This window comes from Anser anser, assembly GCF_964211835.1.
Source record: "Anser anser genome assembly, chromosome: 8".
In the NCBI taxonomy this organism is placed as follows: domain Eukaryota; kingdom Metazoa; phylum Chordata; class Aves; order Anseriformes; family Anatidae; genus Anser; species Anser anser.
The window spans coordinates 16359234-16385586 of NC_139728.1; the positions used below are offsets into that span (position 1 = coordinate 16359234).

The following is a 26353-nucleotide window of genomic DNA, read 5'->3' on the forward strand; positions in this document are numbered from 1 at the left end:
TAATGGCAATGAACTGTGGTGAGTTCCCGAAGACATCACAAGGGCAGAACCTCATTAGTCCTTGTTTTGGACACAGTTTGAATAGTTTCTAAAGGGGCCTACATTTGGATCAGGAATTTTCGAATCTGAGAATCTTTAAGCTCTACTTAACGAGTTTGGTTGGTGCATCTGTGGTAAATTTTATCACACAGTGTTTTCATTTAATTAGATTGTGAACTCTCAATGACTTCCTGAGAGTAAATTTTCTTGAGAGGAGAATTAGAAAACATTAGATGAAGTAAAGGACTTGAGAATACTTGTCCAGAAGAGATTGATAAGAACATAACTAGGACAGCTGTGAGCTGTGCTTTAAAATTGTAAATGATGCTAGTAAGTGATTTTCACTTATGATTTTAAATAGGGTCTCAGAAATTGTCTTCTACCAAATCTTCCTTGAATTGCATTCAGTTGAGCAATCAGAACCACTATATAGGAAGTACTCTGGAGCGCATTACACACAAGGAGAAGGTGAGAGTTGGATTTGCCCAGGTTTAAGAAGAGGAGGGTAAGGGGATATCTTCGCAAGGGAGAACCATTAAAAAGGGGTTGACGTGTTTTAATGCTATTGGTGGTGTCCAGGTCACCACTTAAATATTCATTTTCAACTGCTCAGAAGAGGCACTGGTTGTGCAGATGATAACAAAAACCTGACAGCCAGCAGGCCCAGTTCTTCCCAATGCAGCAAAAATGAGAAGTGAGACCTTGAAGCTTAGAAATATTAGTAACAAAAGGTTAGGAGTGCTGGACAAAACTTAACCATTCCACAAGAAATCAGATATCCAGATGTGATGATAACTCAGTAAAATCTTTTCTAAACCTTTTTCAACTTTATTCCAAAATCACTGTGCTAGATTTTTAGTTTTTCTGTAGATACATGTGCATACCCATAGGCTCCTTGGTGGTACTCCCAGTGCTTTCTGTTGTCACTTGAGTGATGTAGTGGCCTGATTCACTCTACTGTGCAATGCTGAAGCTTTTGATTGATGTTTCATTGAATCATAAGATAACTCATTGCCTGTTGTCCAGTGGGTAGAAGACAAACACTGCAGGTGCTCAAGCTGTCATAAAATGCCATTATAATACATTTGAAAGCTCCGCTTCAGTGTAATAAAAGCATGTAACTAATGCACTGATAATTTTGTTTAATCTGTATTTTTAAACAAAGGCAACCTTATATTATACTTAACATCATAGGAACTTGAATCTAATGGAAGAAGAGATGTTGGGACGCAAGCTATGAAAAGAATTTCTGGAGGGTGTCAGAGTAAAAAGATTTCTGGAGAGTATCAGGGATAGCTTCCTGATACAGGTATTGGAAGGGCCAGCTGGGGTGACTTGCAGCTTTATCTGCTGCTGTTCAGTAACAAGAATTGATTAAGGATGAGGTAAGCAATGGTAAACATGGGTGTAATGACCAGGGAATAGTGGAATTCAAGATCCTGAGGGGAATGATGAACGAGAGTATTAGAGTATGGTTATAGTCCCTGGACTTTAGTAGAGTAAACTTTGATCAAGGAAACTAGGGGTCAAATCCCATGGGAGGTACCTCTGAAAGTCAAATGAGCTCAAGATAAGTGGTAGGTGTTTAAGGATAGTATTGTCCAAGCAGAAGAGCAGTTCATCCCAATACTCAGGAGATCAAGTAGATGTACTGGGAGACTGGCTTGGCTGAGCGGGGAACTAATGGTCGTGGTCCAAAGTGCAGGTGTTCCTCTGGCAAGCCGCTGGAGATGTCTGCGTGTTTCTTGAAGAGAATAGTACATACATGCTTATGGCACTGTTCAAGCTGAATCTTGACTGCACTGCTAAAACAATCAGGATTTGGCCCTGCTTGCCCTTGATACTAATTTTGTCCTCTACTCACTAAGCATTTTATGGGATGTAAATGATTTATTTCCATTCATCAAATTCATAAGGTATGCCTATATCCGTGAAACAGAAATTTTAGAAAATATAGCACAGTTCATAATCTGTATTAAAAAAAAAAAAAAGAGAGAGAAGAAAAGCAGCCATGTATTAGGCCATCAAGAGTCAAAAGCATAATTTGAAATGATAAACGTATCCATTTTAAGTTACACATTACTTTGCATAGTTAATATCACTATAATTAGTCATAGTTCCTGTAATTTATTGAAAAAGATGCTCAGCCCCTCTAGTGTACTACAGTGATGAATGTTGGAAGTGCAACTTTGGAAGCAGGAATCAAGAAAATTAGTAACAGTTGGAGAATTAGCATGTAAATCAATAATATCCTTTCTCTTGCATCTTGAAAACCAAGGGTATACATCACATACTGCATAATGAAAGGCATGGCAGAAGTTAGAATTGCAACCTCCTTTACATTACCAGGTCTGTTTTTACTGCAAGAACTGTTTAAAATCATTTCAAACGTTAGAGTAAATCTCTAGTAAATATTTAAACTATGTATAACTAGTCACAAATAAATTAAGCTGATTTTATGCATTCTCTCTAATTAGAAGGGCACAGCATTTGTTGAAACGTGATTAGTATTATTCATTAAGCAAAAAATTCTCATTTGTATCTTATTATCACTATTCTGCATAAACCAACACAATTTGTCATGAACTCCCTCATTTGCTGTATCCTCAAAAAGCAGATTATGCTTATTTTTCATTTGGACAGTGGAAAATCAAGCCAGGTGTTTGGCAGCACCAGAGTGTTCAGGTGTAACTGTGCCAGTGATGGTACATTACTAGCAGCGTGGATGAAGAATGAGGCATGGAGAATCTTGGGACTGAGGTGCCTTGAGGCCCATCCCTTTAGAGTGGTCCTGCTGATGAGACAGGTGGTGTTGTACAGGACTAAAATAAAAAAAAAAAAAGAAACTTTTTTGTAAAGTCAGCCTTTCACCTTCAAGTGGAAACAAGAAGTGCTTTCACTGCTACTGCACTGAAATATCTGGACATGCTTGTGACTAAGTCTTTGTTATTGATACTGTTGTCTTAAAGTTTTCTAAAGCTGAAAAATGTCAGCTGGTGCCAGAGGTCTCTGTCACTGTCATGTCTGAGAGGAATCACTATGATACTGCACGGGCAGTGCATGGTATATAAATATTTATATGTGACCTTGATTGTAGTATATTATGCAGGATAACTAATTCACTGTATGCATATTCTTCCACTTCTTTCCTCACATTTCTTTTTAAGCTTTGCAGAACATCTCTTTAAATATCCCATATTTAATTCTGCCCTCATTCACATGCGTGTAAACCATCAGTAATACTGCTGAGATCAATGATGCTGAGCATGTTGGAATAGAGAAGCAAGCTTTCTACATGAGTTCAGTGGTGTTACGGATTTTAAAACTATGTGATCCCTATGTTCCAACTGCAAAAGTGTAGGACTGGGTGTCCCAAAAGCAGAGCTCTACTAACGGGGGTATCTTTATTCTTCAGTGTCTTTAAACTGGGATTACAGGGGCAATTATATTCAACGGGCACCAACATCTGCAGCAGTAAAAAGTGTTGTAAAAATGTTAGGCCTTGTTATTTCTACATTAGATAGATGATAATAATAAATGAATCATCTAGTCATTTAGGGATGTGTTTCCTACTGCATTTTTTCAGGCCGTCCAGATTCTGTTTCTAAGGCAATGACTTAAGTTTTTGCAGTGCCTTAGATAAACGCCTCGTCAGGATCAAGATTACTTTTGGCTGTATGGGAAGCCAGAGTTTAACTTCTCTGGAGAGCAGGCTGTTTGAAATCTTTACTGATTTCTTCAGCTGAAGTAATGATGAGTGACCCGGTCGTTTCTAGACAGTAGCCCTCAGAGACCAGCATGAGAAGTGATCCACTTCCACAGTCATTCTCTACAGTTCCCTTTTTTGCCTTTGGAGATAAGTTACTTTAAGTTACTTTTTTTTTTTTTTTTTTTAATCAAACTGGACTCTTTCAAGAACTTCATACTGAATCTGGTGTCTGGTCATATATATGGAGCAAGGAAGCAATGAGACAGCCCTGTCTATGTTATGATATGGAAATATATTGCCACTGTTGCAAGAGACATGACAGCAAATTTTCATCCCACAATCAAAGGAGAAGGAAAAATGCTATTTCCAAAATAACCCAAAATGGCAAAGAAAAAAACAACATGCAGAGCAATAGTGAAAAGGAAGGACCTTGCATATGGTCGTTCCAAAATGATAAAAGCATAGCTATAAGCATAAACCTCATATCTTGCTGTGTGACAATTCATTAATGTTAGACATCTTTGCCGTCGCTCATCTATATCTTGTCTATGAGTTACTATGACTATTTTATTCCATTTTACTGAAAATGTACTTGAGAATTACAAATCCAGACTATGAATAGCCTAAATAGCTACTAAAAGAAACAATTACGTTTTCTTTCTTTCTAACATGCAATTTTAATTTTCATAACTCTAAAGAACCATATCCCCCACAATGCAGGCCTGCCAGGAGGCCTAGAATCTGCAGGCTATGCCTCTCAGGCTGTTTTCCAATGACTCATTTTTAATTTTAAAGAAGCATTATCTCTAGCTAGTAAATTAACAACAGCCTATAGTGCGCACACACTGTCATCCATCTGCTTAAGGCTCTTGTCATTTGACACCAGTCTTGTATCTATAGACTTCATCTGGTATTCAAAAGCTATCAACCCTGCCTCCAAGATAGCCCACCTTCTGGCTCCAGGCTAGAAGAGTGACTCTCCATTTCCAATTCTAATGAACACATAGCTAGCAGCAGTTTTTCCATTAAGGATCTGGTGTTCTTAGAAAACAGACAATGCTGGAGTGACTTGGATCCAGAACTGCATGGAAAGTGTTTGTAAAAGAGACTGAACTACTTGAAGAGTGCTCCTTAGGCAGCCTGACTTCTGTCTCTGCACTTCTTCCATCAAACAGTACGCTCAGCGTTACCTCCTGCTTGTAGCGTGTTCGACAGCAGTGTTTATACTGCTGCATTCTGAGGAGTGGAACATATTAACAGATTAAATTCTTAATATTAGATTTCAAATTAAGAGCAGTATTGTTAAGGAGTTTTGAAATATAGAAGCAATATCAAAAATCTCATAACTGGTATGAATCCCCCAAATGAGAGAAAGCCATGACATGGTTGGAGAGGAGCAACTATTTCACAGTTGCTAAATTTTGTGTAATTTCACATTTGGCTGCGAATGAGGTAATTTGTATCCTTACAAATAATTTCTGTGTAATCCGATGTCTGCTGTAAAGAAGTGGTAAGGATTTAATAGAGAATAGCGTCTCCTTGACAAGCTTCAGTCGTCATAGGATAGAACAAGTTCCAGGCAGCTACAGCTTCGTCAAGGTTAGGGAACTTACTCCAGGAGTAATTGAAGAAAGGAGGCTTATGTTCTGGACCTCAAAGGACATAATTTTTTTAGATCTTCCTTTCCTGATTATGATAGATGTGGTTGTCATGGGCATAAGTGAGAAGAGTTGGCACAAGTCATACAAAATTGCAGTTCAGGATGAAATGTAGGTGATACCAGCTTTTAAAAATCAAGGAAGGCAGGGAAAATGAAGTTTATTCTTTTCTTTTCCCTCTGCCCACAAGCTTGGAGAAGTTTGGTGTTTTTTTTTGTCTGTTTGTTGGGTTTTTTTTTACTTTTTGTCTGATAGTCTTTGCCATGAGAAACTAACTTCTGTGTTGATGGGATTTGATTTTACTGTGTACCTTATAAAATATCTCTTGTATTTGTGTCTCTTGTATGCCTCCACTGTGGATGTGAAGTCATCATACTTGGAAAAAGAGCTCCAAAGGACATGTGTGCGATCGCGTTACCTGCCTTCACTGACTTTATGTGTGGAGAGGGAGTGGAGAGGGCCAATACTACCTTAACACAGATGTAATTATGCTTCAACATGTGGTAGATCCAGAACAATATTCACATATGTTCAGTGGAGGAATGAGACTGAGAGGAAAGCAAGAGATTTAAGATAATCAGACAATTCTCAACTTTGATTTGTCAATGATACAAAAGCAGTGTTGTTCCATTTCTGTGAACTCCTGATGATGATTTGTGTCTTGTTTCACAGATTTAAGGTCTCATCAGTGGTATCAGTCATTGTTTTTTTTTTTTTTTTTTTCCTGAGTTATCTCTGAGAGAATGAGTCTGCAACTGGTGTTTGGGGGCCTTTTAAACTTCTTTTTAAACAGAAAGAGTCAATTTATTTTCTGGGATACTGTGGAAGTTTAACAAAAATGGTGCTAACCATATATATATTATGTAGTGACATTCTCAGCTGCATGAATACTTTTATTGTAATTTGTATGAAGAATACAAGCAGTAACTTCAAAATGTTTGGGGAAACTTTTTTGTGTGCCCATCAAATATGAAACTTCCCTGAATTAATAAGCCTTTGGGATTATTTTTCCATTTATTGTTGCTCTCCAAATCAAAGAACTTTTTAATTTGAATTAATTTGGGTAGTGTTATATCAAATGTTTCACTTCAGTACGTGGTGAGATAATCTAAAAAAAAGCTCCTTATGCTCAGTCTTTGTAATATGTGACAACAGCATCAAATTAGGAGAGAAATGGCTGTTGATTTCTACTCTTTAAGAAAATAAGATTTGTATGTAAACAATTTAAAATAAAGCATCTAATTTGCTTTCAATTATATAGTATATAAAGCATTAGTAATGGAAGCAAATTAGGCATGATTTTTATTTATACATTTTCAATTGGGAAAATTGGCTCTTCACCAAATGTAACCCTCACTCTGCAAATATTTGCTTACTTCCTTACCTTTAGGCATCTAATTAATCCTTCTGAAGTCAGTGGTACAAATTCTGTGATTATAGTTTAGCAGCCATAACTGTCTACAGGTTTAGAGGTCAAACAGAGACTTAAACTTATGCTGGAAAGCATACAGAGAAAATACAATAGGGTGCCAAAGCGACACTGGGGCTGCAGTGCACTATCCAATGCTTCCTTGCCAAATGCCGTATGAATTTGCCAGACTTGGCTTTCAGCTCTGAAGACTGAATAGTTTTCCAGTACTCTTCTCTAGGTAAGCAAGCAGGTGTTTATATCTTAATTTTACAAATGCAGCAAGTAGATCACTTCAGGCAGCTGGCTCAGGCAGCTGTTACTGGAGGGAAGGTTAGAACCGAACAGCTCTTGGTTCCCAGCTTTGCATTCAGTTCATCACAAGATGCTGTTCTCAAAGAGAATCCTTGGAAATAAGCTTGTAACTCCTTATGTCCAGTATATATTCACTGGTAGACAATGAGTATTAAAAGAATAGTAACTAATCCTGTCTGACAGTGTGCAAAGACTCCTTATAGTGCTTTATAAATAATAATCAATTTTGTAAAAGATTATTATACTGCGTAGCTCTTGCTACACAGAGCTGCATCCACAAACAGAATTGGGTATGCAGTACCTGATCTTCAGCCGGATCTTTCAGGTATTGTTCGTGTTATCTGTTTTGCAGTTGATTCATCAGAATGAGGTTATCAGGCAGATAATGGGCAGAAACTGTATTCTGCTTTCCAAGTTATAATTAACAAATGACATTTCTATTTGCTAAAAGTGGAAAATTGCTAAATGATAAATTCCAAGTTTCTCTTTTTGTTGGTCACTATTGCCTATGTAGATAATAGCACACCCTATCTTTGTGGTATGAAATGCTGCTTATTTTTAAAATACAGACACTGACCACACAAGGCAGTGATGTTACCCACTGACTGCTACTTTGTCTTGTAAGTGGCTGTTAGCACAGGATGAGAAGTGAAGGAGTCTTGGATCCAACAGGTTTCAGTGGGTGAAGTACCAAAGGAAGCACAAAGGGTGAGGCTGAATAGCAGTGGTGTTTAGTATACAGAAAAGTCTAGAAGTGGTCTTTGGTAGTGGGACAGCTTTTTAAGCTATTCCGTCACAAAATATTCTGAACACATTTGCAGAATGTTACCTTTACAAATGAGGATTTTTCTTCATTGAAAACATTTTATGACCATCCAAGTACCTCAAAGGGCAAGAGAACTTTAAAAAATAGGCTACTTTCAAGCCCAATTTATGAAATAAAGTCTGCCTCAATCTAACTAAAAATTGTAAATTGTTTCTGTAAATTGTACCATTTAACAGCTAATGTTGATCTTTTTTTTTTTCTTCTTTTTTTTTTTTTCATTTGTCTGTATGGGTAAGTGTAGCAATAGTCAGAAGGTATATTCTCAAAAGTGTGTGAAAGCTCTCTAGGGATTATAAAGTACAGCACCAAATCTGGAGGAATAAATGTAAGAATTGCATTGGCCAGTCCCTTAATTTATTAGTTCTTAGTCAAATTGTCTTATAGGAAAATAGTGCTTTTAAATTTGGCCCATGGAATAGGCAGCTGTGATTCTATAGCTAGCAAAATATGTATTCAGTATGTGTACAGTTAGGTGTTCAGTAAATATTGACAGTAAATAATACTGAACAGCAACTAATACTGAATATCAAGGGTACCAAATTAAAAAAAATAATAAAATAAAAAAGTCCAAGGAGAAGACTTGAAAAGCTGTTCTCTTAATGAAAAGGGATACTTTATTGTAGGAGAAATACTCCGTATAAAAAGAATGAAAGAGTATTTCAAGCTAATCTAAAAAACTCATCTCAACCTCCATCTTTTTCATTCTTTGCCCCAAACTCATTTTGTCCAGTCACAGTATCTTTTCTGCATATCCAAATATTGAACAATTACACTGTAAATTCAGACCTGCAGACTTCTTCGTACACATCAAATGTGGGCTGTGCATACAGAATTTTTCCTCTGCTTCAACCTCTCACAGGCTGATGGCAAAATTCTACAACAGCACCTTTCTTGTCCTTTAAAGAATCATCGAATGGTTTGGGTTGGAAGGGACCTTAAAGCCCATCCAGTTCCAAGCCCCTGCCGTGGGCAGGGACACCTCCCACTAGATCAGGCTGCGCAGGGCCTCATCCAACCTGGCCTTGAACACCTCCAGGGATGGGGCATCCACAGCTTCTCTGGGCAGCCTGTACCAGTGCCTCGCCACCCTCTGAGTGAAGAATTTCCTCCTAACAATCTAAATTTTGCCTCTTCTAGTTTAAAGCCATTCCCCCTTGTCCTATCAAATCCCTATTGATATATCCATGTACATATATGTTCATGTACATTTCTGAAATGTAGACAAAGAAACAGTCATTCCTCCACTAGCTGGAAACTTCAGCCTGCCTCAACCACTTCCCAAAGCTGCGGTAACTACCAGATTAGCTGTGATAACTACCAGTTTTTCCCTTCTGAAAATATTCAAAAATGTTATCTATAGATTGAATTATATGTGCAGCTCAAGCTCTGAGATGGCAGTGATATGTTTCAAGGACCTAGGTCAGAGATGACACTGTACTTTGGATTTTAACCTTTCAGGTGTCTAACTGTGATGAGACTCACTCAGATTTGGACCAAAAAAAATGTGTTAAGGTCTCCAGACTGTTGACCCATTCTCTAAGAAATAACTTTGTTTTCCATGTAGACTTCCCTATATTTCAAACAGTTTTAGATGTTTGGATTCATGTAAAAAAAATCTAGATGTCCACGCATAGTTTATCAAGCTATTTTCAGGCTTTTCTTGTCAAAAATTCGAAGTAGTTTCTTTTGATTAAGTTTGAAATGCTGCAGTTTTAAGATGGAAGACATTGAATCAGCCATTCTCCACCTGAAGCTGTATTCTTGTTTTGGCAAAAAAATGATGTCCTTCATTATTTTATTTAGGATATTTTTGTCCATTTCTGTACTGGCATCTCTAACAATACTTGTGGTCTGAAATATGTAGTTGAGTGAGGAAAGAAGGCTTAGAAAAACCCTTTTTGAAAGAATGGCTGAGTGCAATTTCTATGATGTTTGAGGCAATATATCTGTATTTTAATCAGCTCACTGCAAAGAAAAAACATGCCATTGTGTGATTAATGAAAACTGCCATTTTTAAAGTTATGGTAATATATAGATGTTGAAGAAACTATTCTTTTTAGCTATTAGAGTTTGCTGTTAGCGCATCAGTGACATTGCTCGCTTAGCATCAAACTATTTGCTGTATGCTACAACCCTCAGCTTAAAGAAATGTACTTTTATTCAGTGATGGTGCACTGATACTACAAAGTTAAGTGAGCATGATTTAACTTTCAACATCATGCTATGGTTCCAATTAACCATTAAGATGTCATTTACATAAACCCAAATGTTTTGATAGGAACAACCAATTGCTGTAGCTAGAAAAAAATCAGGCTTTATACAGATCAGCTCAGTAAGCGTGAGTTCTTGATGTGTTATAAAGAAGTGGCTTCAGAACTCTTGGGACAAATTGCAGTTTGATTGACTGCCAATAAGTGAGGTCATACTCGTATCTTTTTTATTTGTTTATTTTTAATTTGTGGGTGAAGACTGTGCTCGTTAAAGTGAGGGACTCTGCACTAGTTTTAGCCAGGCATTACCATATTCTGTATAATGAATTGTCTACACTTGTATCCTTTTCAGTAGTTCATCTGATTTCCCTTAGAATTGCACGGAGTACTTTACTGTTTAAGTATTTTTTTCCTATTTGTACTATTTATATTTCTAGTATAAATCTGCATTTGATTACCTTTATATAGTACATGGATTGTCCTTCTTTGTGCTCCTCCCCTATGGAAGTGAGCTTGTTGGGCTTTTCTTTTTGTTTTGCTTTGTTTTGACAGGTAAGAGAAATAATTGACCAAACAGCTGAGTTAAAGTTTTTCAGTGCATTTTGGGATTTATTATGAGTACAATGAATTTGAGTTACTGTAGACCTTTACAACTTTATCTTGCTCTTTGGTCGTATCTTAGGATAGAAAATATTTTCATGATCTGGTTTTCGAAAAATAAGTCTTTTTTTTTTTCCTCTGTTTTATCTTATTTGTTAATAATGACATGGCCTTTGCTTTTCTTCTTTATGTTTTGTTGGATTAATTATTGAACTTACTAGAGAAGATCTATTCTGGTGGCAGATAGATACCAGTGACTTAATGCATTGGCCACAAGGCTAAGCAATATCAGATCGCTGAAGCTGGTGACAGTTAAAATATCCAGATTGTGTCTGTAAATGTTTCCTCTTTTGAAAATGTAAACTTTCAGCATTAATGCTGCCATTACTAGAATGTTGCTGGCATTGCTCCTATGTTAGAAGATAATTGCTGGACTCATTCCTGATGTGCAACATTTCTTTTCTTCAGGGAGGTGGGTGACAAGCACAAAGAGCTCACTGCTGAACTACTGAAATCAAGTAAGTTTTCCTATTGCTTTCATTGGTACCGAAGTGTTTTCCAAAATATGTAAGTAGCTAATGGATAAAGCACCTGTGTAGTTCACATTACTAGGGAAATTTGTTTATTATACTTCGCACTGAGGTTATTCCTATTCTTGACATGGTATGTCTGGTAAACAGTTTGATTTTTAATTGCCTTTCAGATGACCTTCACATAGTTTTTTATTTCGATTTCAACTGACTAAGGTGTTTTCTTAAGTTATTTCCTGCTTTGTCACTCTGTAAAAACATACAAAATTCACCCTAGCTTGAAGGACTTTCACAGGTGCTATGAACCGCCTAAGACTTCATAGTAAATGTATTTCCCAGGTAAAGACTAAGAAATCTTTTTTGGGGCTCTATGGATCTCATTTCTACCTAGATGGAGAGCTAATACTGTGGACCTATAACAAATTAAAAGAAAAAGAAAGAATTGCACTTTTGAATCCAGGGATCACTTCTTCACTTCCCACCTTTCTGTCATAGCATTTTGACTGTTTCCTTCATCCTCTGTGGTTCTTCCTCTATAACAAAGGTTGTCCTATGCAGTGCCCCAAAGGTGTTGTTTCCCCGCTAATGAAATGGCCACATGTCCTTGTACACAGTTCAGGAGCTTTGGTGGATCACCAGCTCCGCTTACCAGGTGGAAGGGTGGGAAATGCTCAGAAGTACAGTCCTTCACGAGCTTCTCACTCCCTACAGAAAATGTCTTACTTTCCTTGCAAGTCAGAAAGCAGCTGTGCTTCCTCGGGCTGTAAGGATGGTAGATCCAAAAAAATGTAACCAGCCTTTCCCGTCACGAATTTCAGTCTAACTACTTAATAACCATTCCTTTTCTAACCTCCAATAAGAAAGAAACTTAAACAAGAAAACAGCATGTTTTAGAAAGCTATTACATTAGAGAAAATCAAATGGCTGTCAAATGGACTTTCATCACTTTATTTATATTCACATTTATAAAATTGCAAGGAATGCAATAGAAAACCTGAAATTCCTTGAAAGACGTTTTGCACTGCGTGTACTGTTGACCTAAGGCAAAATATTCACTTATTTAGATCAGCTGTTTTTGTAGTTTCCTTGTCATACATCTTAATGTCAGCAACATCTGCAATGGAATTATAATGCAGATCAGTGCAGATTATCACCAGTTAATAAAGAGTCAAAAACAAGTTTTAGGTAGCAAAATCTCTTCAGTTTATTTCTATGGATAATCTATACATGTGTTTTTAATAACAATTTAGGTCAAACACAAAAGCTGCATAGAGCATGAGATGTGAATTATTTTGTTTTGGGCATAGGGGTTGCATGTTCAAGATCAAATCCAACAGCTTGGTCTTCTCCTCTGATCTTAGCTCCAAATATTCATTTTTAGTTAACAGAATCATTTGAACTCTCATTTTGACATAGATCTCACAAGGGAAGTACTCTTAACTTTATGTACACCCCCATAATCAGGAGGGAAAATATTAAATTATTGAATTCAGAGGATCATTCCTTAAACACCGATTCTCAGAGTGAATGGAGATCATGGGGGAACCTTTCATCTTAACAGTGTCATTTTAAGTCATGTCATAAAAAAGATCAAAGTTTCGATAATTTCAGCTGCAAGATTTTGGATGCACTGCTGACTCATTAAGTGTGAGCTGTAGTTTTCAAAACCATCTCAAGGATGTCCAGAGTTCACAACAGATGAAAAGAGAACCGTATTCCCCAGCCCCAGAGGCAATTTTGAAAATATAATTCTAGTTATTAGTGGATGTTATTAACCATACAAAACTTCTGCCTTATCTTTGTTATCACAAGAAATACTTTTTCTGGGAGTACTGTTTCTGAAGGTTGGATTGATTTATCTCTGACTGATTCCATTTTAATGGTGGCACTTTCCATTTTATGGAAATGCCATAAAGCTTTAAACACTGAGCTACAGAAAGGGCTCTAGGGGTGAACACGTAACTGTCCAGGGCTCTAGGACCTACAGGGTGCAAACTGGATAAATTAAGCAGTGTTACAAATTATCTAGTTTGAATGGGGTTAAGATGGCATGTGTCAGTCTCTGCAGAAGTTCCCTATGAGGCTGCTGGCTTTGTTCAGTTGTGAATAACAGGTCAGCATTTGCTCTCAGTCCGGCTGTCACCTTGGACAAGAGAAGTAGGCCTAGCAGTTTAACGTCTAGCCATAGCCAGCTTCACTTTTGCCTAACTTCTGAGTCCTTAAAGTGCTCTCCCAGTAATGCAAACGCTGCAGGGGAATAGTGCAGAGTCAAACAACCCACTGGTTTCAAGGAAATGCTTGTAGGAGTAAAGTCTATGTTGTGGGCCCAAACTGGCTGGTAATCAAAGTTTTAAAACGGTGTAACTTTCCCCTGGTATCCAAAGAGGCTTGCTCTCCCACCTGTGTTCCAGAGCACCCATGAGAATTGGCTGGGGTCCTGTGGAAGTGTTACGTGCTCAGCAAGCCTGTTCACGTCTGTGCTGGTAGCAGCAGCGGATGACTGCAAGTGCAATATTTCTTCTTAGTATGATTGTTTATAATTGCTTTTTATTAATATAATAATTAATAGTAAAATCAGTAACTGCTGCATCTTCAGTAGCATTTATCTCTTGTTGCTGTTACCCCGTGTGTGAACAAATGGTGTATTTGGTCTTACGGTAGCACAATGACGCTGTGCTTATGGGTGCCTAAAGAAGTGCTGCATATCCGCATAGTGCATCTAGCTCTTGCGCGCAGTGTTAGGTAATACAAACGCACGTGTTCTTCAGTGTTATGTCAAGACATCATAATACAACATTTTACTGATTTAAAGAGCGTTTTGCTACATTCTCTGCACCTAAAATAGGAAAGGAAATGAACCACCAGAGTCTGTGTTTGTATTGCTTGCAATTCTTGTCGATCTCTCTGCCAGGACACAAAGTTTTCAGAGCTCAGAGGACTTTTTGCTGGCACTGAGTCTGAACATTCAGTAACTCACTGTGAAAGCAGAAGCAGCATTGCATAAGCATTGGCAATTTAAAGCAAAATGCACTTAGATTAAAAAATAAACAAGATCGGGGGGGTTCCTTGCATACAGTAGGCTTAGCCCTTTCAAAGAGGAAAATAAGTAGATTTCTGAGGTTACGGATGCAAATCTTGATGCTAATCGTTTGAATTTCCAAAATAAATAAAAAAATATCTCCAAACGAAGCCCTGCTTGAAGCACTGAACACGCCAGTGGCAAGTTCTGCTTCAGACTCCAAGAGATAAAGTACGTTAGCGCGTATCGGTTAGTCTAATTTATTCAGTGTCATTGCCATATCACAACCTTCTGTTTGATTTTCTTATAAACTAATAATTTCCTGAATGAGCTAATACTGCCACAGCCAGTAGTACCTCTGCCTTGTAGAAGTTTTTTATTGTTGTGTATGCAACTAAATTGAAATATCTTTCACTTGAAATATTGACTTTAATATCTCATTTGAAAAATTCATGAAGCCTTTGATGTTAAATCCATACTCAATTTAGCCAAATGCCATTAGAATATGCAATACGCCTGAATACAGAAAGCATTATTGTCTGTGTTTCTGCAGAAGAATTACATTTTATGACTGTAACGTCAGGATCTTTTTTGGATTTGTGCATGAAGAAAAGAAAGGGAAAGGCAGCACATTAGAAGCAAAATGAAAAGTGGTATTGATTAGGCTCTCATTTACCCTCTCTTTGCTTCAATCCCTAAATGCATGGAAATAAGGGTTGTGCCACAGCAAGTAACAATGCTCTGTAATGAATGGAACAATCTTTAGAAAATTAGTGTAAACATGTATGATAGTGCACAGATGTTGCTCCTGGTAACTGTCGCACATTTATTTTACATCTTCATTTACATTCGTCTCTTTATTTCCTAATAGTATCATAATAGAAACATGACAATAGTTAATGATTTCATAAAACATGCAATGTAAAGACTGACAGAGAGGTAGAACATTAATTGAAACCTATAGCTACGGTACATCAGAATTACATCTCCGAAATGACTCATGATAAAAATATCCTTCTTTTACGGAGAAAGACAAAGACAGGTAAGAAACTAGGCTTTCAGCAAATTAATTTTTTTTTCCAGTAAAACAGAGACTGGCAAATGTTGCAAAATCTCCTGAGTGCTAATAGAATGGTATTTGCCTTTAGTAATTTATGGGCACTTTTCCCCCAGCTATCGATCACATTTAAAAAAAGTAAACTGCATTAACATTTTAGGCAATAATGGCTCCAGAAAATGTTTGATTTTTATCACTACCAAAACTGATGTCATGATACTTGGGTCTTTACCAGAGGTGGGAGCAAGTGCGTCCTGCCTGTGGCGTGCTGTGGAAGAGCACGGGCCTGGCTGACTGAAGGGGATGTAGAACAAAGCTTTGAGCTTGTTATGGTGTCTTAAACACAACGAATATGTTGGTGGCACAAGTCAGGAGACTGCTGTGTAGCAGCATAACGAGGTGTCCAGACGATCGTGGGGTCTATGAGGATTAAAATTCCCGAGGTAACATCACCAGCAGGGAGGAAGGGAGAGCTGCTCTCTGCCACCATCTCCTGGCCGGTCCCTGGGACGGAAACCTCCTCTCCTGCAGGCTTTGGTCTCCTGGTGCCTCAACCGAGAGGACGGGCACAGCCATTTTAAGCAAGCTCTTACTGGAAGAAATAAAGTCTTTTTAAAAATTTCCAAAGGGCACATGGGTCTCAACAAAGTCGTGCAGATGTGTATGACAGTGCAAGCTGTCAGGCTGAGGGAGCTGGAAGCTCTGTGAGTGAATGCAGAGCACTCCTGCCTCTGAGTTTATGCTTGGAGTTAAGGGGAAACGTTGTTTTACCAGAGATTATCACTTTTATGTGGTCAGATAGTTCTTTAATGCTCTTTAAATACGTGTGTTTTGCATAATGGTGGCTGGTCTAGAATTCCTGTAGAATATTTATATATTTTGGCAGGAAACAGCTTCATTTCAACAGTTAACAGTTTTTTAACCTTACGAGTAGGATGGCAGCAGTTCCCTGAACTCAGAGCCCCGTGGGTTGCTTTTGCTGAAACTCTGTCGGTGCAGAGAGGCAGCTTGCAGAATTAGGTCTGACTGACCCATTACTAAATTTTTTCTTTCTTTTGCTGACCTCCATCTGTTGAATAATTTGTTGCACCTATGAAATATTTGGAGACTTCTTACAGAACGTAGAGCTTTGTTATCGGGAAGCAGGGCTGTAAAGTAGATTGACACTGGAAGTGAAATTAGATTTAAAGGTGCAATCTTTAGCTCGTATTCCTGGTTTTACCGTGGGTGTTTAGCGTTTGCAGAAATCTTCTGTGATCTACAGAAGTGAGTTGCATGAAAGTTCTTGTTATTATAAGTGTTATTGTAGATGACAGCAGAGCAGAGGAGATTGATATTTGATTCCGCTATAATTAGTTGTGACAACAATGAGCACATGGAATTCATTTACGAAACGGGTACAAGCTGAACCCACTGTCCCTCTGATTCTTTGCATTATTTGTGTTGTTTCATACCCTTATCTCTGCAGAGCTGTAAAATTACATCACTGTTTGGTCATATCTTAAATTAATTGTGACAAGTTAAAATAGATGTTAAAGTGGGAACTCCTACATATTAATTAACAGCTGATTAGTACAATTTATGCTTTTTCATAAGAAGTAGAATCGTGTATGAGTACAAATAAAGGTGAAGTATTTCCACATACTGCAAGAAATTTTATGAATTGAAGATCATGTAAATGATTTGATCTGTATAATGTAGAAATTAATGTTTGCTTATGTTTTAAACAAGTGGGCAAACATTTCTTGGAGAATTTATACCCCAGTGCTTTTTCTTCAACTGAAAAAAAGAACTTCAGAATATCTGTACCTTAAAAGGACTTTTTTACATCACAGCAAATAATAAAAAGTTGTCAGGAGTATATATTAGGATGCACTGTACAGGTTGTATGTACCACTGAATCTGATACTGGTGAATAAAAACTTATTAGAGAAATCCATTTACCATGCTCAAAGACTTTACTGTGAACAGTTTTACAGATCTCATTTTTCAGATCTGAATTTTATTTCAGAAGCTTTGCAGTATGCTGACTAATGAAGAATTGTGGGAAAGAATACACAAGTTTTTCCAAAAAGAAAGAAACTTTCAACCGCAGTTTAGAAATGTCGCACAAATCAGCATGCGGCTATACGCCTGTGCATATCGAACATAAAAACACATGCTCCCTAGAACAAATTGCATCCTTTATTTGGATCACTTACTCAATGGTCTTAAATTTCTGACTTTCAGTTTCAACCAGGTAAGATGAGGTAGCCTGTTCAGCCCATGTTATTAAAGAAATTGGTTCACCTATTTGATTTCATGTCATTGTAGTTCCAGCCATTCATTTATTCGATAAACAGTTTGGTATGTTCTGAGAAATAATGAATATTGATTAAAAAATCGATCACTTATTAAGAAACAGTCTAGGGGAAATTGTTTATCCAGTCAATTTTAATTTTTGATTTGTTATTTATATTTTCCAATTTAATCCACCCCTCCCTTAGGCTCCCAAACTGCCAAGCAAATCAGGAGGAAGGGCAGACAGACACTGGCAGCAACTTCGCAAAGAACACAAAACTTAATGCTTTCACTTTAGATTAGGCTGCGTGGAATAGGCCATAGTAAAGGAGGCTGTGATTGAAAACTGTGGATACATTACCTCATGCACCTGTGGCTATTGGACTGAAACTTCAACTTTTAATAGGATTTATTAGGCTCCCTGCTTCCTCCCTATTACATCAGTCAACTCCGATACTGTCAAAACACAATAGTTACAAAATATTATGGGTTTCATCTGAGCTGCCAGAGATTCTGAGCATGGAGTCTGAATGCAGAAGGCAGTGAGAGAAAGAAGTGCAAAAGTGCTCTGGAACATTTGCTCATTCTCTTACAATGAGACCTAGGCCATGGACAGACTCATGGAATAGCATTCCCTCCAAGGAGAACGAACTGGCCATCTGATCTGATCTGGCCATCTGATTTTGGGTAGACCTGTATGGTGTCAGGAGTTGGACTTGATGATCCTTATGGGTCCCTTCCAACTCGGGATGTTCTATGATTCTATGATGTGTTTTATCTGAATGTGTACAGTAATTCTAGTTTTGTTGCTCATTACACAGGTAAATAAGACCTGTCGATACTTACAGGCAATAGATAAATACTTCTGCGTTCCCAGAGACTAGTTTAGTCTCTCTGGGATTTTACTACACAAATTGGAAAAAAATTGTGTTACTTCTATCTTTGAATTTGCCTAGTTATGGTCCCCTCCACCCCTGGGAATATGACCAAATGCAGTTCTCCTTTTTATTAAAACAAAGTTGTACTAATCTCTTTATATTTAAAGATGGTATTAACTGTTCTCCCATAGCTAAATTCATGTCAGAAAGTTATTTTTCAGGAAATACAGAGCTACATGTATAAAACATTTGGGAGATACTTTAAGGATTTGAAGCCTTGCTTCTGGACATGTCTTTGGGGCAGCCAGAATACTGTAACTACTAAACTTCATGTATATACATCTATCTGTTCTTTCAGGGGTGGGGATGTTGAAACACTAACTGCAACTTGTCACTATTTCTGTGGGCCTTGAGCTTACATGTAAAAACTCACCCTCCTGTGAATAGCTGAGATGTGAGATTGCTTTAGCAAGAGAGGAATAGGCAGAGTGAAAGGCCAGGGCTACATGGTCTGAGAACTACAAGGGAGGGAGGGCGTCTTTTGTGGAGGATAGCTTACAAAAGGAGGAGATACAATCCTTGCATGGTTTTCAATCTCATTGGAAACCCAAGGCCCTGAGATATGATTAGCGGTGTTAAACAATCAAGGAAAAACTTACTCACACCAGGGTTTTGTTAAAATATCTTTCAAGTATGGAAGAGTAAGGGAAGAATTAATGGGTACATATTATTTTCTCCAGTAAACACACATTTTATATGGGAGTTGACAGTGCAAACTACACATAAGAGAAAAACTAATGTTGCCAGGCTTGTGTAGTATCCTTCTGCTTTTTGAATTTCTTGGGAAATTTTCACTGGTTATATTTATCATCAGTCTTATGGAGAGATTTTATACTACAGTTTGTTTTATCCATTATATTTCCTAGGATTTTGCTTGTTGATGGCCTTCTCACTATCATCATGATTCTTACCTTTTTTCATCAGTTTTTAAGACAGATAAGTTTTCTCTTCTAACATACAAAGTCTGCTTTGCCTTCCATTTCCTTTTCCTCAGTTTCAAATAGGAATTTGAAGCTGCTCTGTGGTTGAAATAGCAAATGAAGTTCTAAAATGGCATCTTTTTATGTTTAAATAATATAAGTGTAAGAAACTATGAACAGAAAGAAGCTAAGTAAAGCATTTACATAAACATTTTAAAATACTCAAAGATAACAACACTTAGTTTTCCAGCTCAGAGATGTACACAACAGGCTTCCCCAGGATCCCTCATAGATCTAGTTCTACTCTGTGATACAGCAGATACACTTTAAAATTTTTGAATGACATCAGGAAGAGAAAATTGTTCCTTGAGGTGTGAGACCTGAGATGCAATGCTTTGCCTGGCTTTTGGTAAAGAAAATTGTGGACTAATGGGATTTACCTAGCTACCTAACTGAGAAAAGATTGAGCAGTGAATATTATCAGCTGTAAATAGTTGCTGCACATAGGGTGGTGACCACTTGTTCCCTGTGCTCACTAAGGGCAAACAAGAAGTGCTTCTTTAATGTGTAGCAAAAGAGATTTGTATTATATATAAGGGAGAGAAGCAATCTGTCAGACAGTAATGCTAATTGGGGGATGGGAGCAGCTGTTTAAGGAGGCTATGTAATTATCATAATTTATAAGAACCAGTTACACAGAAATTTACAGATTATCACTTGTTTATAATAGATCCAGCTTCAAAGTATGGAGCTGCACTGGTTGACCTACTGAGCTTCCCTGCTCTCATTCTTTGGTTGGTTCAGCTGCTGGTTACTTCTCCCAGGTTAAGTCTCTGGATAAGAAATGCTTAAACAATTTGCAGAGTATAAATTCCTACTACTTACTCATTATTTTTTCATTTCATTAATTTTATTTCATTCCTGGTATTTGAAGCCAGATGTACATGCGTTAACGGACAGACATATGTATCCAGCAGGACAGTTTTGGTACCAAGGATGTACAGCTCAGGTGGTGCTGTGAGTTTATCCATAGGGCTAAGAGAAGGAGAAGTTGGATCCAAACTCCCAGCCACTAATACATGAAACCTTAAATGCGATCACTATAAATAGAGCTAACCAGTATTGATTCTACCTGAACTTCCAGTTGATGTCACCCCAGAATAATCAGTAAACATTAAGGAAGAGTAAACCAATGCCTAATTGCTTCATGCAAATGAAAAATTAACAGCATTTAGTGTAATACATTGAAAGAGACCACAGGAGTACTGCACATAACCTCACAATTCCACAAACAGGCTTTTTATAGGTCACTATGCAAAAAGACTTAAGGGTGAAAGTGCTCTAACCTTTTTTCCAAGTTTACAAAAGATTATAATTAACTTGGAGCAGCAGTAAGCTCTACTTAATTTAAGACAAAGCCTGAACACTGTATGTATTTGCCAGTTCAAGACTAGCTAAATTGAACAACTTTACATTGTCACAAAACAAGTGCATCAGCCTGAAGAACTGGGTCCACTGTGTTTATTTTAAAGGCAGCCATAAGTTTGAACTGAAACAGTCTGGTATAATAGAAATGATGATTAATTTTCCAGGGCATCTATCCCTTTGCAAAACCCACATTCATACTTCCGTCTCATTACTGTCCCAATACTTCTTGTAGGGTTTCTCCCACAAGGACTCCTGGTTATAATACAAAGTCATCTTGTTTTAGCCACTCCTGAATATAAGCAGTGGGACCTGTTGTGTTTACAGCATCAAGCTTGAGGTGTAGACTAGTTAATTGATGTTGCATTCAGTTTGAATAATTTAAGAAGTTATTTGCATTAACATCTTCATGAAAATTTGGAGAGCTGGTAAGAAAGTGTATTTGCTCTTAATAAACAACCTTGATTCATTAAGGTTAATGGGGTCCCTGTATGTTAGTCTCTATGTACCAAAGTAGTCTAGACCCCTTAACATGTGATGTGACTGGCTATCATTGGGAATTGTTCCATTTTATCATATCTTCTGTATTATTCTAATCTTCTCTATATAAATGGAATTGCAACCTTTTTAGCTTGACAGCAAAGACAAACATCAAGCAGTCCAGAAGATAGAGTGCCATTTTATTCCTCTTTTGAAATTCTTGGTGAGATGGGAAAAACATTGCCAAACACTCAAGAAAAATCCTTCTGACCCTCCAATTATTCTTGCTAGCATCTTTAAATATATATATGTTTATAATCATTTCCTTTTTGAGACATATTTGTGGCAGAACAAAAACAATCAAAAAACCCAACCTCAAGCTTTATTTAATTGCCATTTGGTCAGAACCAGAATTTCACAGTAGTCCTAATGTAAATTAAATTAATCCTCAGAATGTTATGTTTTCCCCACTAGAATCCTTGAAATTAAAGCAAAACATTCTATACTGGAATCATTATGTTAAAATGGCGATTTATGATTGTTTTAAACCAAATGGTTTAAACCAGCTTTATTCCCAGGCTCGCATTAAATAGCATGCACACCGCTGCTGTGTAATTGTGGCAACACATTTTAGAATGTTCCTTATGTGTACAGAATGGAGAAAAATCCTATTACCACATTATTCAACATGAAAAACTATTAAAGCCTCCAATTCAAATATGCCTTTTGGAAACTATTGAATTAACGGAGTTAGATTAAAATATAAATGCACTTGTTAAGTAATATTTTATTTTCAAAACCCATTTTCTCTTTATATTATTTATACAGTTGGTGTGTTTGACCAAGAGAATTGATATATTGTCCTCAATAGGGTAAATATCCACCGTGATTGCTTCTTTAATTGCCAGAGCAATCTCTTTCCTTTCCAAGAAAGTAGTAGGTGGCTGTTTAAGGAAAGCAGGCCGTTGCTGTTTCTCTAAGTGCAGCGTTGTGTACAGAAGATGAGCCTGTCCTTCCTGCTTCTCCGTAACATTGTAAGCCTTACACTCTGTGTACGGCAGCTTGCTGTAGGAGCAGCGCCGTAAGGCACCCTCTCCCTGTTAGGGAGGAGGCGGTCGGGATCACGGCCTCCTGCTGGCACTGAGCTGCCGCCCGCGCGTTCTCTGGACTTCGTGGCTGGGTGTCCTGATAACAAGATAGAAATATTGAGTGGTGTTAAAAACATCAAAGCTCAATTTAAACAGATGGAAAGTATAGTATTTATTCACATTCCCAGGCAGAAAACTGAGTATGTTCACTATGCAGTTTGGGGGCTTAATAAGCCCAAGTCCCAATGAATTGGTTCTTGACAGTTATGAATGGTAGACGAGCTGCATTAAAGCAATGAGGGAGCTAACAGCAGGTTGGAAACTGGGTTTGAATAAATCATCAACCAAACATGTAACGGCATTGTAACAGTAGGCCAAAACCTCTACAGCCATGTGATTGCTAGTTGCCAGGAGACCATGGATCTTGGGCATCCTGAAACTCCTGAAATAATTTTAGCTGCCTCAAATTTATAGAATCTTTGGAAAATATCTAATACATGTAAATTTATTAATGTATAGCTACTTTGTCAGATTGCATGTGCAACTTTTAAGTGAAATACGGCTTTTTAACTAAAACAGTTTCTTTTGCACATTGGTCTGTGCTTTCTTCTGTATAATTTATAATATATTTAGGAAGAATATTTGCAAAATGCAATGTGGTATTTAAAATCTTGACTGCAGTGATTCAGTGCCTCTAATGAACACAGGCACTAATACTGTTTTACTCTTCAGTGTCCGTCCTGCCATCCGTTCACTTCAGTGGGTATCTTTATGCTTTAAAGCACTCCATTGGAGGTCAAATGCACTTCTTTTGTGTTTAAATTTAATCCCATTAATGAGCCTTTAAAAGCTAAGATCTAATACTCTGTCTGCAATTACCTTACCTGCAAAAACAACTGTTAGATTATGTCAGTGGTGGAAGCATTACATTGAATCCATTCTTTTTTGTCCCCTTCTTTTAGAAGGAATCTTGCCAAATGCTTGTGTATCCATGCTTTCCACATATGCAGCATATAAGCAATGGGCCTGATTCACAGGAGGTGTTTTAGTCTGTTTTCCTATCTTGTGGATGACATTTTGAACTTAATTGAATTGAATTGAATAGCTAGATGTTTATTTGTTTGATTTGTGACCCTAGGGAAGAAAGAGTCAGAATGATTCCCTGTAGGCTGCTCATCTAGCTCACGACCCATCTTCTGAAAAAGAACTGCCACACGCTCATCACTAGCACTCATGGCACAACTTGGAATAAACGTGGGAGACCTAAGAGACTGTTCAGAACAGCTGAAAGATGGAGCTGTCTTCTTTTGATTTCTAGTTCTGCCAAAGGTTTTCTTTTGTATGACATTGGGCAGTTGCTTGATTTCCCTGGTAATAATTTCCCACTTTCTTACAAGAGTTAGGATAAAATCACATGATGGGTGTGAGGCTGTTGTATTTTGTGCTTACAAGTACGCAATTAATTATTAACTCACACTAAAAGAAGTAACAGGGAAAAAAATTAAATCTGATGATTTGAGAAGTATAAATTCATAATGCATTTAAATTCTGTCTAAAGTAGATATAATGAATACACCAATTATATTCTTCTTGTAAATTGAATTAATACAGATAGAAGAATTTCTTTCAACACTACATTTTTGCAAGAGTTCATTGAACTGATAATTTCTTTTTCAGAACACTTTTCTTTCTGTAAGACTGCAACATCATAAAATAGGCACTAGGCAAAACTTGGGAGAGAAACAGTGAGAGAAACTAAGGGCATGTGAAGAACAGTCACTATCCAGCAACAGCAGCAAAACAGTTTCAATTTTCTGGATTATTAATTCAAATTCACACGCACATGCCAGTTAAAATTAAAGGCCTTTTTTTACTGCTCTAGTTTAAATTAAAGATTATATTCTGCTCCACAAGTCTGAATTAAATAGCTTATTTTGCACACCAAGCTCTCATTTTAAAGCTAATAAAGAAAAGACATAGCATGTACGTGCAAGCTCGAGACAGGAAGGGTCTAAATTACTACACCTGTTTCACTTGGGAGCTACTTTATTAGTGTTACAAAACTTGGCTTTCAATTTGGCAGTCAGAAGCACATTTAGAACAAGCATTTCTTTGTTTTGACAGAAAGGCTGTGGTAAATGAATGACGTTTGAGCGAGGTGTGAAATGTGAAGGTACAAAATTAACTGGTAAGATAATTACTGTTCTAATTCTGCATAAACAAGCGTTTTGAAAATCATTAATAGTTCAGGGAAATAATGTTAGTGATTAAATAAGGTGGTTTGCATCACTGAGCACAACTAAGCTGCTTTAATTACATTTGAAAGCAAGGGAAAGCAGCTAATTAAAATTAGCACAGGGTTCCTGAATGACCAGCATTGCATTGTTGCCCTAACCTGTTTAATTGCTTGTTTATTAATAATATGTCTTTATTTTCCCCACTTCTGCATTTAACAAAATTATTAAAGAAGCTAAAATGTGTAAAGAGAATCTATGTACACTTATCAGAATATGCAATACAGATATAACCCAGGGAATTACAAGGCAAGCCAACATCATTCAAAAGTCATAACTTTTCTTCATATTAATAATGTTTTCTTCCTGAGTCACATTCCTATGTCAATCACGTCCCTGGACAAGAAAAATGGTCTTTGGCACAATTGCCGAATTGCAGCATTTTGTAGCTGTTTTATTTTTAAAACCTCTTGAATACTAAATTGTTAGCTAAAATATAGGTAATAAATCTGAGAGTAATCAATAATAAATTATGGGAAGCATGAGCAAAAATATCAACTAAATTAAAAGAAAGTTTTACACTGTCAGCCTTTTTTTAGGAAAAATTGTGCTGAATTGACCATTGGCAATAGGTAGCTCTGTTCTGGGGAAACATTAAACTCCGTATTCCAAAGCTGCTGGCATATTTGTCCTTCAGTTAAGGAATACCTGTACTAGACATCTGACTTTTTCTTCCTCATCTCTCATGAGATTTTTTTTTTTTTTTTAAGATAAGTTTCAGTTTGTTATAAAACTACAGGAAGTAGTTGGGAAGGTTATTAATCTACACACTTTAAACAAATATACAGTATAATACAATGAAGACAACTAAAAATAGAGTAGAATGCTAATTTATTTTGTTATATTTAGGTATAATCAAGTCAAGTTAAAGCAGACATGATGTTTTCCACATTGATTTAGTATTTATACTTTACCTCTGATGTGAAAGGCTCAGATGCATAATAATTTACATACATATACATTTTAAACAGTAAAAATTCAGAAAAATGTGAAGTTCTATATGGAAAGGTAGCAGATCCCTAAGAAAGCAGCTTAAATCATGGGAATTATGCTTATGGAACTGATAAGCAATTAAAACAAGAAGTTAATTTTAACTTCATGAATAGTAGAGAATATTCAGCAGACATTACATACATTATTTTATGGGTGCATGCTTTTATGAACAAAGAAAGCGGGATCCTGCTGTGTGGCATAGGATGGTAAAGAAAGATCCAAGCCACAGTTTTCAATGGGAATTTTCTGCTTCACGTCTACACAGTATCTGATCCGCATTTTGAATCACTGTGTATAACAGAAATAACTTTGTTGGTTGTGGAGAGATAGTATTGGCACTGTCCAAGTGGGTAGGAATTCGGTGTTTCAAAACATGCAAAAGCAGAGGAAGATGTCTAGTATAACTTACATAAATAGTCTAAGTCCTCAAGTAATTAAAAGATGTTTTCCTAACCTTTTAAAAGCAAACAGCTAAACAACAGCAACAACAAAATAAATGGAGAGAAGTCAAAGAAAAGAAAAAAGAATAGGAAAAAAAAAAGCTATCAACTTAAACAAATAACC

General features: G+C 37.0%; 1 protein-coding gene across 6 annotated transcripts in view; it reads left to right on the forward strand.

Moving 5' to 3' along the window:
• Positions 1-26353, forward strand: part of LOC310903636 (uncharacterized protein) — a 503466-nt gene that overhangs the window by 149119 nt on the left and 327994 nt on the right. For 5 of the 6 annotated variants that reach the window (XR_014587628.1, XR_014587629.1, XR_014587630.1 and 2 more), the window contains exon 4: positions 11234-11283. Coding sequence is in view for 1 of the 6 variants with exons in the window: in XM_083847242.1 (XP_083703368.1) it covers positions 5774-5888; positions 11234-11283 (165 nt within the window). In the remaining 5 variants the exon portion in view is untranslated. Of the gene's footprint in view, positions 1-5773; positions 5889-11233; positions 11284-26353 lie in introns of all 6 variants that reach the window. The other variant, XM_083847242.1, reaches the window with a different exon arrangement.